A 12,122-nucleotide genomic window follows, 5' to 3' on the forward strand; every position below is an offset into this window, starting at 1 on the left:
GAATGGCTGATTTAAACAGTAGAATGTGACTTTTCAACATTAAATCGTGGTACTTTATTTTATATTACCATGTGGTCTTATACCTGTGTAATCCCTCAGTGGTACAGGGGTGTATATTAGTCTATTTACTTTTATTCTGCTCAAGATCTTTGTGACGCTATTCAAAAAAGGTTAATTTCTGTCCTGTAAATGTGACTTTTTTTAGTATCTATGGGCTCTATTTGATCTACAGCAGGGGTGGGCAATAATTTTTTTCAATATGAGAAACAAAAAATATTGTGGAGGGCCGGGTCAAAACGTTTAACTCAATTTGCATCATATTAATTGTATTTCTCTATAAAAAGCAGTGAATATCATTGTTTTGACAAGCTGGTAAGACTGGTGAGAGTATATGTTATGAATAATCAATGAAAAAATTAGGTTGCCTTACAAAAAATGTCATTTTAAAAACACCTCTAAAATAAAAGCAATGCAGCATGAGGTAAAATGATAAAACATGTCTATTTTGTCATTCCAAATGAGCTTAAACAGGCCGGTCAGAGTCAACCAAGGGACGTATGTGGCCGAGGAGCTGGACAATGCCCAGGCCTGATCTACAGTATCGAGCTCAATTGGGTTTAATATTGATTAAACGGTAAATGGTCACGTTTTTATACAGCACTTTTCATACATCAGTGTACACAGACACTGGGGGCAAGGTGTCTTGCCAAAGGCCACAATGACAGCATTCTTCTCTGGGAGCTGGAATCACACCGCTCAACCAGTGATGTTTTATGTTGAGAGCAGGACTCAGACCTCCAACCTTCTGATCAATGGGCCAACAGAGCTCCTAGTATCTGATTTTCACTACTTCTGACAACCCTATATTCAAGTCTAGGCTCTCATTACTGTTTGAAACCAGAGTTTTCAGTCCTTGTAGTTGAACATTGCAGTGCTAAAAGCTAGAGTGTATGTGGTGTTTTTTTCATTTTTTTCATAAAGACATAAAAGACTTGTACCTCTCTGAAGGAGCGTAATCGACCAAGTGTCCTCTCTCTCTCCTGATCCACCCACTGCTTCCTCCTCTGCTCCTCCTCCTTCCTCTTCTCTCGCTTCTGCACACCAACACACAAGAGACAGGGATCATTTGAGGAAAATCTCTATTCTAAAAGCATTTCAATGGCAATACAATGGAGCCTAACCTACTTAGCAAAATCCACTTTATGTATTAGCAGAAAGGATATCAAGAGGAAAAAAATATAATCATGACAACTTTAGAAGCAAGCCCCTTTCACCCTCAAATTTTATATTGCATCCCTAATTAGTAGTGATTGGAAATAGAAGTAATATAATAATAGTAACATGAATATAAGGCTTAAAATGATCGCAAAATAACTGCTATACTCCACAAAATATTTCCATTAGTACCATTTCCTATGGTTTTCAGCCTTACATTTCAGTGGCACAGTCTTCTATTTTGTAACGATACCATCTTGTTTATGCTTATTTTTGGTTACATTTGATAAATAATTCGTACCAGGTGAACTTGATGGTGCTGTGTGAAGACCTTGGTGCTCTGTTTGGCTGTCAGCTGCTTCTGCTCGTGAGCTTCGACGCACTGGTCCTGAACAGAGGAACGACATTAAGCATTAAGATCGTTTAATAACAACCGGACGCTCAACATCACTTTATAATTTCATACATTATTCATTCACCCCATACCCCATGATGGTAAGAAGCTATAGTGAGGCTGTCAATCTGCCAACACTCATCAACACACACAATCACACAAGGCAATCACTTCTTGGGTTCTTTTTCAAGACAAAACACTAGGCGATGTAGTTACCTTGTTGACATGTTTCGGCTACTACATCTCCTACTATATTGTAATTAAAAAGAACCCAAGAAATTAATGTATAAATAAACATTTTTGGATTGATTCTTGCCAATGTGAGCCAAGTGCCAAGTGTCTTGCTTAAAGACACTATTGCAACCCGACTGTGGCTACTGATACTCCCAGTGGTCTCCCATCTAAGTAATAATCAGGCCCGGTCCTGTTTAGCGACTGAGATAGAAGAGATTAGGAGGTATGACCATTAACTGTGCCATGAAAAGCACAGAGCAATAGAGCTGTTTTTATTTTATTTTACAATGCAGTGAAGTGTTGAATTGTAGTCGCTTCATTCCACAATATACAAGATGATATAGTCGTTGAAAGGGCTCAGTTATGTTAGAATAGAAATATAGAAAAGTGGAGATGAGTAGAATTCTTTTGCACACAAGCATTTACACTTTAATACACAAGAAATACTTTGTGCAGTAGTTAAAAATACAGAATAAAGCAGAATAAAAAAGATGATATGTGAAGCAAAAAGATGAACAAAAATATCAGGACTTTATTTATAGTTAGTAGATGAATATTCGTAGTTTATCTGAAAGACGCTGGATCGGCCAGGAGGACGAGCAGACGCCAACTTGGACTGACTGAAATGAAATCACTGAAATCTAAAAATACATCAGTGCAAGAGCGTAAGTAAAAACATTAGCGAGAGAAGGAAGAGAAGGAGAGAGGAGGAAGAGGAGGAGAGACTTCCTGATTTGATTATAACTCTAATGAAATTATATTGTGATCTATGATACCGTACCCACGTACCAGGAGTGCTTTTTGTTGTTGTTTTTTGTATGATTAGTTTTATAGTGCACAGACTGCCTTAGAAGCATCCAGATTGGTACAATGTAAGTAACATTATTTCAAAACATAAAGGCTGTGTTCACAATTGTCTTGGTTTGGTCTTTGTTTGATCCAGACATAATCCTGATGGAGATTTGGTTTAGGCGGGCAAAATCCTGGTTAAGACCGTCATAGTTCCCATACAGTTGTTTAAGTCTGGATTTGGTTCTGGTTAAGTTCTGAGACAAGTTTAGTCCTGATTTGATCCCAGTGTAATCCTGATGAAGATTTGGTTTGGCCCTGGTTAAGTTCTGATTTGGTTCAATCCCAGTTGTAGATTTGGTCCATTCTAGTCTTGGTTTAATCCTAGGCTAGTCCAGGTTTAGTTCTAGATTTAGTCCAAGTGTGCTTTAGACATATCAGGTTACCTGACCTGCCAGAACCATACGCTTGTAGATCTGGAGCCATATCCTGTCCTCATGATTTCAAAGGGCATGATTGACAGGCGGACTGACCAATTAGAGAGACTCATGTTCGGCTTACATATAAAAAGGAGAAAAATCTACATAAAAGACTTGAGAAACTGTGCGTATTTTTACAGAATCAACAATCGAAGCACCACACTATTACTTAGTGCAGGTAAAAGAAGTTAAATATTTTGGGCTTAAGAATTTTTCAAGAGGATTTGTCAATTTTCAAGAGGAGATGTCTTCGAGCCACGTGATACAAACGTTTGGATGGAGGATTTTTCCCTCTATTGTCCCGAACAGAATGTAAAAGGGACTGGCTGGTCAGGCAACTTATGAGGGGCATAGGTCAAATTAGGCTTTAAATTACATTATTATGCCTAAATATAATGGAATACTCAAGTACCCAACTCCAAGTATGTTAATGACAAGAAAACAATATAACATGGTTTAAAGTTTAAAAAGTGAGATAATGAATATCCTTATCCTAACCTTCTTGTTCCTCAGATAAGCTCTCCGCGCACAGATGTTTCCTCTCTTGGTCTCCAGAGTTTGAAGGCGTTTCTTGAGCTGTCTGAGCGCTGGGCTCTCAGACTGGACCCCGGTCTGGACCAGGCTCTGCAGCTCCTCTGGGTCCTCACACACATCGTAATACACCACCTCCTCCTTCAGCTCTGTACAGAATATAACAAGGTAAGTCATTCAAGATTTTAAGGAAATTTGATTACACAATATTGCTTTATATGTCACTGCCCAATCTCAGCTGATCTGAGAAGATAAACAGGGTTGGGCTTAGTTAGACGACCGTGAACACCAGGTGCAACAGTGGGGCAGCAATGGCTCTAATGCAAATGTTATTGTGTCCTTAGGCAAGACACTTCACCCACATTGCGAAGTAGTAATGCGGCGTGTGAGAGAGTAATTGGAGGTGCAGATTGGCAGCCTCGTTTTAGTCGATCCCAGGTTACCTGTAGAGAACACTCCTTATTTATTTTATGGTGGAGTCACATTCATTGACTGCAAATTCTGAATAGTACAGCTACCATCAATGTATATTCTAGTATGTAGTATAATCTTGGCAATTGTGTTTTTATCTAGTTTACAGGACAATTCAATTTTAAATTACAGAAATGAATGTTTTTCCCCAAATGCATATACTCATGTACACATGCCATGGGATCTGCTAAATATTGTTGGCCGCTCCCTCTAGTGGAGAGGAAATGACATGGTACACCTGTTGAACAGTCATGTCACTCTGCCCTGTTGAGAGACACTGTTGTACAATGGGTCCCAAAGTGGGGGTCATGAGATGACTTATATACTAGTAATTATAGAATTTTGACAGTGTGGTTGATGTATTTTTGAATTTATACAGTATATTTTACTGAAATTAAATAAACTACTCAAATAAAAAACAATTAAATAAATGTGTTTTAAATGTGTAAAATGAAACTATTACTGTTACACCCCTCATTACAAAATGTTATTTTTCGTGGTTTCATAGTTATTTTTATTTATTTACTTAGTCAAATGAGAACAGCGTGGAGGGGGCAAGCCCATATAGAACTTCGGAAATAAAACTGGCTTTTTGCCCATATTTTCTTTTTTTTTTAGAAACTGAAAAGTTGGGACTCTTGGTTTCGTGTTAATTTTTCAGACGTAGTGTTACCTTTGATTTGTCTCCGTACAGTGTCGATCTGGGCCATAAGCAGCTGCTCCTCATTCTTCAGGATTTCAAATTTTGTGTCGTAGATTTCCAGTTGAGTCTCGTAAAACCTCAGCTCTAGTTGATCCACAGAGTCCTCCGAGTCTGGACCAGGACCAGAGTCAGGACTGACGGGGGCGGACAGGGCCTCCATCTGAAACAACAGAACACATATTATGGTAATTGACACTGGGGATGGGACAAGTAATTAACATTTAGCTTTCAAATGTTCAAATTTATTTTAAATCCAATACAACCACTGTGTTCAGGAAAAAAAAAAGAAAAAAAGAATATTTCTTGTATTTCTAGTGTTAAAGACAGAATGTTGCCTGCAGTGTTCCACAGTATGACATTACGCTTACTTATGTGGCATTTGTTCTGTAATTACGGTAATGGACACTAGGGGTGGGACCAGATGCACTTTCCACAAGTTTGGGTTCACGAGAAAAGATTTTGACATCAGTGCACTGGGTAAGTTTTCTGGTGGAGGGTCAGCCACCTGCTTGTCTCCATGGTGATGTTATTGTTGTCTGAAAAGTCCCAGTATGGCATTAAACATAACCGTGTTACATTTTTATTTATTGACCTAAAAAGTTGCTTTCTTACTGTGAGTGGGCTCGTCTCTCCACAGATCTGACGTGTCTGGCCCTGTGGTATCTATCACCTGCTGTCTCCATAGAAATAAGTAAGTGTAATGCCATAGTGTGTAACATTCAGGGCAATATCTCCATGAAGAAAAGCTGGTGATAGACTCTCCACCAGAAAAGTTACACAGTGCACCTTTAAGAAATGAACATTGAAAATCCTTTTAATTTGTTTTAATAACACAATAAGACAAAACAATAAAATAAAACAAAGATCTAATCTAATCAAATATTGTGATTGATAAATATGAGAAAAAAAACTTTGATCAAACATATCGGCCAGTCATTTTCCATTATTTTATTACCATTCAATAGACATTATTATAGATTTATTTTATGAATTTAGAACACAAAAAACTGTATCTTATTAAAACAGGTGTGATTTTGTCTGGACTGGAGAATTCAGATCTCTGTGTTAATCCAAAGCCACAACAGAAAAGCCGGAAATCTCCTCAAGGTCAGAGTAAAATGGGCAAATAAAAACAAAACAAAAACTCCCCCAGAGCTGCTGCCATAGGCCTCACAGGGCTGGGCAGAGTCAAGGTCGACAAGAGCACAAAAATAAACTAAACAGTAATGGTTTGTTTAGTCAAATGATCATGAGAAATCAAATGGAGTATGAAATTGCAACAGACAAATTCAGAGATATTAAACAGCCCATATTACGCTATTTTCTGATCTGTTCAAATGTTGTTTCCTCGTCAAAAACATACCTGCAGCTTTGTTTTGTTTCTTTTCACACATGTTTAACACATAAACCCTGCATATTTAGGCTGTGTTCTTCTCTCAAAAAATCACTCTGCTCCACCATGTGATGTCAAGTGCTACACTGTTTTTAACCTCCATGCATCTTCACTAGAACCATTTGGATTATTTCAGCCCTGGAATCATAGCCAGGCTGGTGCCACTTAGTGCCTCCCCTCAATTAAATTTCTCTCCAGTGACTAGGTCAGGAATAAAACACTACACTAGACAGTTTGCAAGAACCCTGGAAGTTGTAGACCGCACACCGGCCAATCAGCGAAAAGCTGAACCAACCCGAGTTGCCATAGCAGACTGCATACGCTATCCTCCTTTGGACTTCCTTTGTCAAATACAAACTTTGCATTTTTTACTGCACCTTTAATTTGCAAGATCACCTCACAGAAATGCCAATAGTCATTGACAGACATGTTCACTCTCTGCTTTGTTTGTTGTTGTGCTGGCAATTACTTGGACAACACTGAGCGTTCCGGGGCATTACATACATCACAACCAAATAGCAGCGATTGGTTAAATAAGAGTTTCCACAAAGTTAAACTGGCTGATGAATCAAGCTACTGGAATTGCCAATCTCCACTAAACAAAATGTTAAAGGTAACATGCTTTCCTACTGTGAACAGGTCATCTCTCATCTCGCCTGTTTGTACTACCTGCTTGTGTCTATGGAAAGTATGTCATAGTTGGAACAATCTAGTCAAAGCAATAACATCTCCATGGAGAGAAACAGGTGGCAGATCCTCTACCGGGAAAGTTACAGAGTACATCTTTAACTTAGACCTGCTTCTGTTACAGGCACAGACATTTTCATTACAAATGACTCTGTCACTAAGTCTGTCCAAATATAAGCATACATTTGTATTACAGACTACTGCATCATGTAACATTCAATGTAACCATTTCACAATATTATGCAACTATTTCACTGTGCCCTAAAACCATCTCAGCACCTTTCACGCCCCCTACACATTTCTACCACTTGTGATTCTTGAATTGGTACTTGATCCTGCTGGAGGTGTTCTTAGGGTGACCACATTTTCAAAATGCAAAACTGGGACACATGGGTTGGGATGTTTGGTATAGATAAAATTGTGAAAAGAGCATGCAATATTGTGCATTCTCTTGTCAGTCATAATCTGAGAGATTTCTATCATGCATTTTTTTTGTTTTATGTTAATTTACAAACACGGTTTTGGGAAAACAAATGACAATTTATGCTCCTCTTTACTGTTGGCAGGGATCAGGTTAGTCAAGAATTGTGATAGTCCTGTTTTAGTCCTGGATTAGACGTGATGTAGTCCTGGTTTAGTCTTAGTTTAGTCCTAGTTTAGATCACATTGGTCAAAAATAGGGACACCTGGAACATTTCTTGTGTAAAACTGGGACAGATCACTGGTTTTGTATAAATCTGCAGGGACAGGTGACACAGGGCTCAAAACTGGGACTGTCCAGGGTAAATCGGGACATCTGGTCACAGTAAACAAACACTGTTTACAGTAAAGCAAACACTGCCAAAAAAAAAGTTTTAAGATTGTCTGAAAACTCAAGACAAAATACAAAATTGATCTAAAGTGCACATTTTCAGGAGCCAGTGATCAATACAAGCATTCATGGACCTGCTTCGGTGTTTGATTTTCAACAAAAAATGTGAGAGCGACTACCTGAAAAAACTGTAGGCTGATGCTAGCCAACTTGTGACTGTAAAGTTAACAGCACAAATCAGTATGTCGTTGTTCCAGTTAAGTCAGTTCTTTGTGGTCAGATTGTGTTAAAATAAAGCACAGATTAAAGTCTAGCCTGAGTAAGAGGAGGGGCCATTAGCTAAACCGCTCTTTGTTGTGTTATTTACGACGACGCAAGCTCCCAGTTTTCTAACATGGAAGTCAGTGTTTCTTTTATCAAGTTGTTTTAGATAAATATTGTGATTTAAACTGTCCATATTATAAAAGAATGATTCACAAGTGTCAAAGATTATATCTATATAGCAAACACAAACAAAATAAGTCTTCTTTAATGTTTTGCCACGTTAGTTTTCCCTTGCATAATTAGACGGTACTTGTCAAAACCTGCACATGTATGAATAATCCACAAGAAATCTGAATCTGAACATCAGTAGCTCTTTATATGACATTTCAGTAATCAGATAATGATCAGTTTTCTGGCTTGCGTGTGAACACAGCCAGAAAACATAGCTGCATTTGAGGCTGCTAATTGTTCTGTAGCTCATAATCTTGCGCTAAAGCTATGTAAATGAATTATTCTATCTCCAGAGACAGGAGGTGGACTGTGCAGCGGCTGTTGGCTGATCTCATTACAAACACATGTGTCTCGTGCTGATTTCAGTTCTGAATCGTGACTTTATGGAGCTTAACAGGATGAATAATTTAGCTGCAAACTGTATCCAGGTGAAGAGACACTGATCTGTTTAAAAAATGCACAGCCCGCCCTCTCCTGCAGATACTTTCCCCCAAAATAAAACTAGGGGGAAAAAAGTTTGAATATGCACACTATGAAAGGGTGACTTACAGATTACAGCAGCGGCAAGATTTATTTTTCAAGATATGGAAAAAATTCTTTGATTATATGGAAAACCACAGAGGACTATCGCTAAACTGAACAAACAAATGTATTATTATTATTATTATTATTATTACTACTATTATATGTGTGTATATATGTGTGTATGTGTATATGTGTATGTGTATTTATATATGTGTGTCTTTTTTTTTTCTTCTTTATATTATTTAAGTATTATTTATTTTTCTTTTCTCTGGAGACGGGGGTGGGGGGGTGAAGGGCGGGGGGGTGAAGGGCGGGGGGGTGAAGGGCAGGGGGGCTGGGGGGGAAAAAAAAAAAAGATGGTCACATTGTATTACTGTTAATTATATTATTTATTTATTTTTTCTTCTACTTCTGTGGCATCTGATTTGTCTGCACAAAAAATAATAATACAAAAAAATAAAAAAATGAATATGCACACTGAAGGAGAGAAGTATTTTAAAAAAGGGGCTCATAAATAGATCAAAGGACGAAAGAGTCCGAGTGGAATACCAAGCAGCCCTTTCTCACTCATTTTGGAAATTCGGCGTTTGTAAGGCTACACATGCATTTCGGTTTCCTGTTATATGTGAAATTTTGAGGACTTTACACCATTCTAAAGACACGATATTTTGTTTTGTTTGGTTAGTAAAGTGTAAAAGAGTTACATTATTTGCAGTTGTTGTTTCCAAACTCTGCACAGAATGACAAAAAGGGTATGTGGAGAGAGTTATAGGGGAAAAATATGGTATTGTATTGTGTCTTTATTTGATACACATTTTAATTATTTGGATTTCCCAGGCTAGCCTAAAAGTTTAAAAAATTATGAAGTGGTGCAGAGGTTTACTTCAAGCGCGTCCAAGTGGGGGATAGGTGACAATAATAACATAGACATTAACACACCAATGTTTTGTTTAAATCAATCTCAAACTCTATATGAAGTACCAGCTAAGGAAATATTTGCTTTCCAAACACTGGAGGTGAAGGGGAGTTACCTGACCAACTAGAATCACACACTTTAAAAAAACTTTACAAAGACGAGTGGGTCTGGCGCCGTATCCTGTCTCCCTGATTTCAGAGGGTGTGATTGACAGCTGGATTAACCAATCAGAGGTGTATGCTCCGTTCGAAACAAAAACATGGATGTTTACACATAAAAAGGAGAAAAATCTTCAAAATGAACTGAGAAATAAATGAAATTTTTACAGAATCAACAATCGAAGCGCCAAACTATTACTTATTTCAAGTTAAAAAAGTGATATATTTTGTTCTGAATGTTATGAGAATGTCGAGGAGATGTCTTCCGCATTTGAGGGACACATGACACAAATTAGCGACTGTGGTTAGACCACCTCAAGTTTGGATGGAGATTTTTAAAGCTTTATGGTCTGTTTCCAATCCCTTCTGGATTCGAACAGAATGTAGAAGGGACTGGCTGGTCGAGCTAGAAGGTGAGTCCAACCAAATGAGCTTGCACACTGCACAATATGTAAAAATATGTTTTCCTCAGTGCTAGTGCTGAAGATCCCAGTGTAGTGAAAGTGAAAGTTCAAAACTGAATGTTCAATGTTTAAATGTAGTTAGAAACTCACTTTGTTTTAATAGTAGTACAGAACAGTATTTGTGCCCACCCTCTTACAGACCTTTTCCTTGATGTTGTTCTTCTTGCAGTTCAGACACATCTCAGTGGCTCTCATGTGCTGCAGAGTCTCTTTGGCCAAAAGAAAGCGTAGTTTCTCCAGACGAGGAGCTACACACGCCCAGGCTGCTGCTCCAAAACGATTTTTATCCTCCTCCATCTGTCTCACCATCCCTGCATGAAGGCATAGATTAGAAGAACCATATTGGCCACGTTCTAATACACAATGCTTAGTAAAATGCTAAATGGATTGAGGAAATACAAATCTAACATACATTTGTATTTTAAATTATGTAAAGTAATAGTTAATATGTGATATAAATAGAGTAAACACTAGATAATACAATAAAATAAAAAATAAATAAATAATCTGCACCTCAAATAGCTTTTTAAGCAATTTCCATTTCCATACACACATTTTTCATATATTACAAACACATAGTTTATTTTTAAAATATCTAAAAATACATCAAGATGTATATTCTGCTCACAACACGCCTCATATAAGCCCCAAACATCTGCTAAAATAGATTCTATCCATGCAAATTCAACACCACCAAATTTAGTGTAGCTGAAAGGATGGATTTCACTAAGATCATTTGGATTGTGCAAGATTTTTCAAAGCCCTTGTTAACAAAAAGCAAAAGATTAGGCAGTTTTGATTCTGTAAAATCTGCTAAACTCACAGCTGAGATCTATTGAAACTGGGACACACCAACCATCTATGATCTTAGTCGCTCAGTTATACTTTCACTTTCTTTCATATGCAGGTAATTTTTCACACATTTCAACACATTTAGAGTGTGAAAGCTTCCTACAATATCTCACTAAAAAGCACTAAGGGTTCACAGAATCCATCTGGCTCATCAGAAACTTGGGTATGTGAAGAGAATGTTCACCAAATATTTATTTTTTACACTTTAGTAATTATTGTAGTCACTACTTACTTTAAATTTACAGTTCTCCAATATTGCTCCAATATTTGGCTTCTATACAAACTTCAGTTGTACCAAAAAAATTTGCAACACAGAAGAGCCATTCATTAATTCGGAGACAACATCCAAATCTACAGTAAAGATATGCATCTCACCATATGATATTTATTGTTATTTTGGAGAGGCAAATGCAAATACAGATAGGCTACTTTGTGCTTTTAAAATATCTTGAAGAGATACTGTCACAGTCCTAAAAATTAAAGTAAAAACATATTTCTTCATGTTGTCTGCACTAAATGTATCATGGTTTATGTAGTTTCCTATGTTTACTTGCTGTTACTACAATAAAACTACTATCAATACGATGTCACAATATTTAGTTTATTTAGTTACATCCCTACAAAATACTACAATAAACAAACTCATCTTCATACCTGCCAAAGCTTTAGAGGTCTGAGCGAAGTAGTTGACTGTGATGTCTTGTATTGAAGCCACTGCGTTTTCTGCTTTAACTCTCCACTCCTCTGCCTCCTTCTGCAGCTCCGCGATCCTTTTGGGACCCAACTCTTCAAACTCCAATGATTTCTGTAATGAGTAGAAATAAAGCAGTCATTCAGATAATGTAATCAGCAAACATTTTAATATTTTGTCTCCACATGGGTCCTATACAGTAAGGTGCTGAAAATCGGATAATAATCTAGACTAAAACTAGTATCGAAACTAGATTCATTTGTCATTTGAGCAGGTATCGATACACAAAAAGCCACATTTACAGGACAGAAGTG

General features: G+C 37.4%; 1 protein-coding gene across 1 annotated transcript in view; it reads right to left on the reverse strand.

Moving 5' to 3' along the window:
• Positions 1 to 12,122, reverse strand: part of LOC110172951 (WASP homolog associated with actin, golgi membranes and microtubules) — a 31,361-nt gene that overhangs the window by 15,214 nt on the left and 4,025 nt on the right. Inside the window, exons 3-8 of the mRNA XM_020938913.2 lie at positions 11,772 to 11,922; positions 10,407 to 10,576; positions 4,787 to 4,976; positions 3,610 to 3,791; positions 1,517 to 1,603; positions 999 to 1,094 (exon numbers count right to left, since the gene is read on the reverse strand). Coding sequence (XP_020794572.2) covers positions 999 to 1,094; positions 1,517 to 1,603; positions 3,610 to 3,791; positions 4,787 to 4,976; positions 10,407 to 10,576; positions 11,772 to 11,922 — 876 coding nt within the window. The remainder of the gene's footprint in view (positions 1 to 998; positions 1,095 to 1,516; positions 1,604 to 3,609; positions 3,792 to 4,786; positions 4,977 to 10,406; positions 10,577 to 11,771; positions 11,923 to 12,122) is intronic.

This window comes from Boleophthalmus pectinirostris, unplaced genomic scaffold, assembly GCF_026225935.1.
Source record: "Boleophthalmus pectinirostris isolate CB_2022bp ecotype Guang Dong unplaced genomic scaffold, ASM2622593v1 HiC_scaffold_19, whole genome shotgun sequence".
In the NCBI taxonomy this organism is placed as follows: domain Eukaryota; kingdom Metazoa; phylum Chordata; class Actinopteri; order Gobiiformes; family Gobiidae; genus Boleophthalmus; species Boleophthalmus pectinirostris.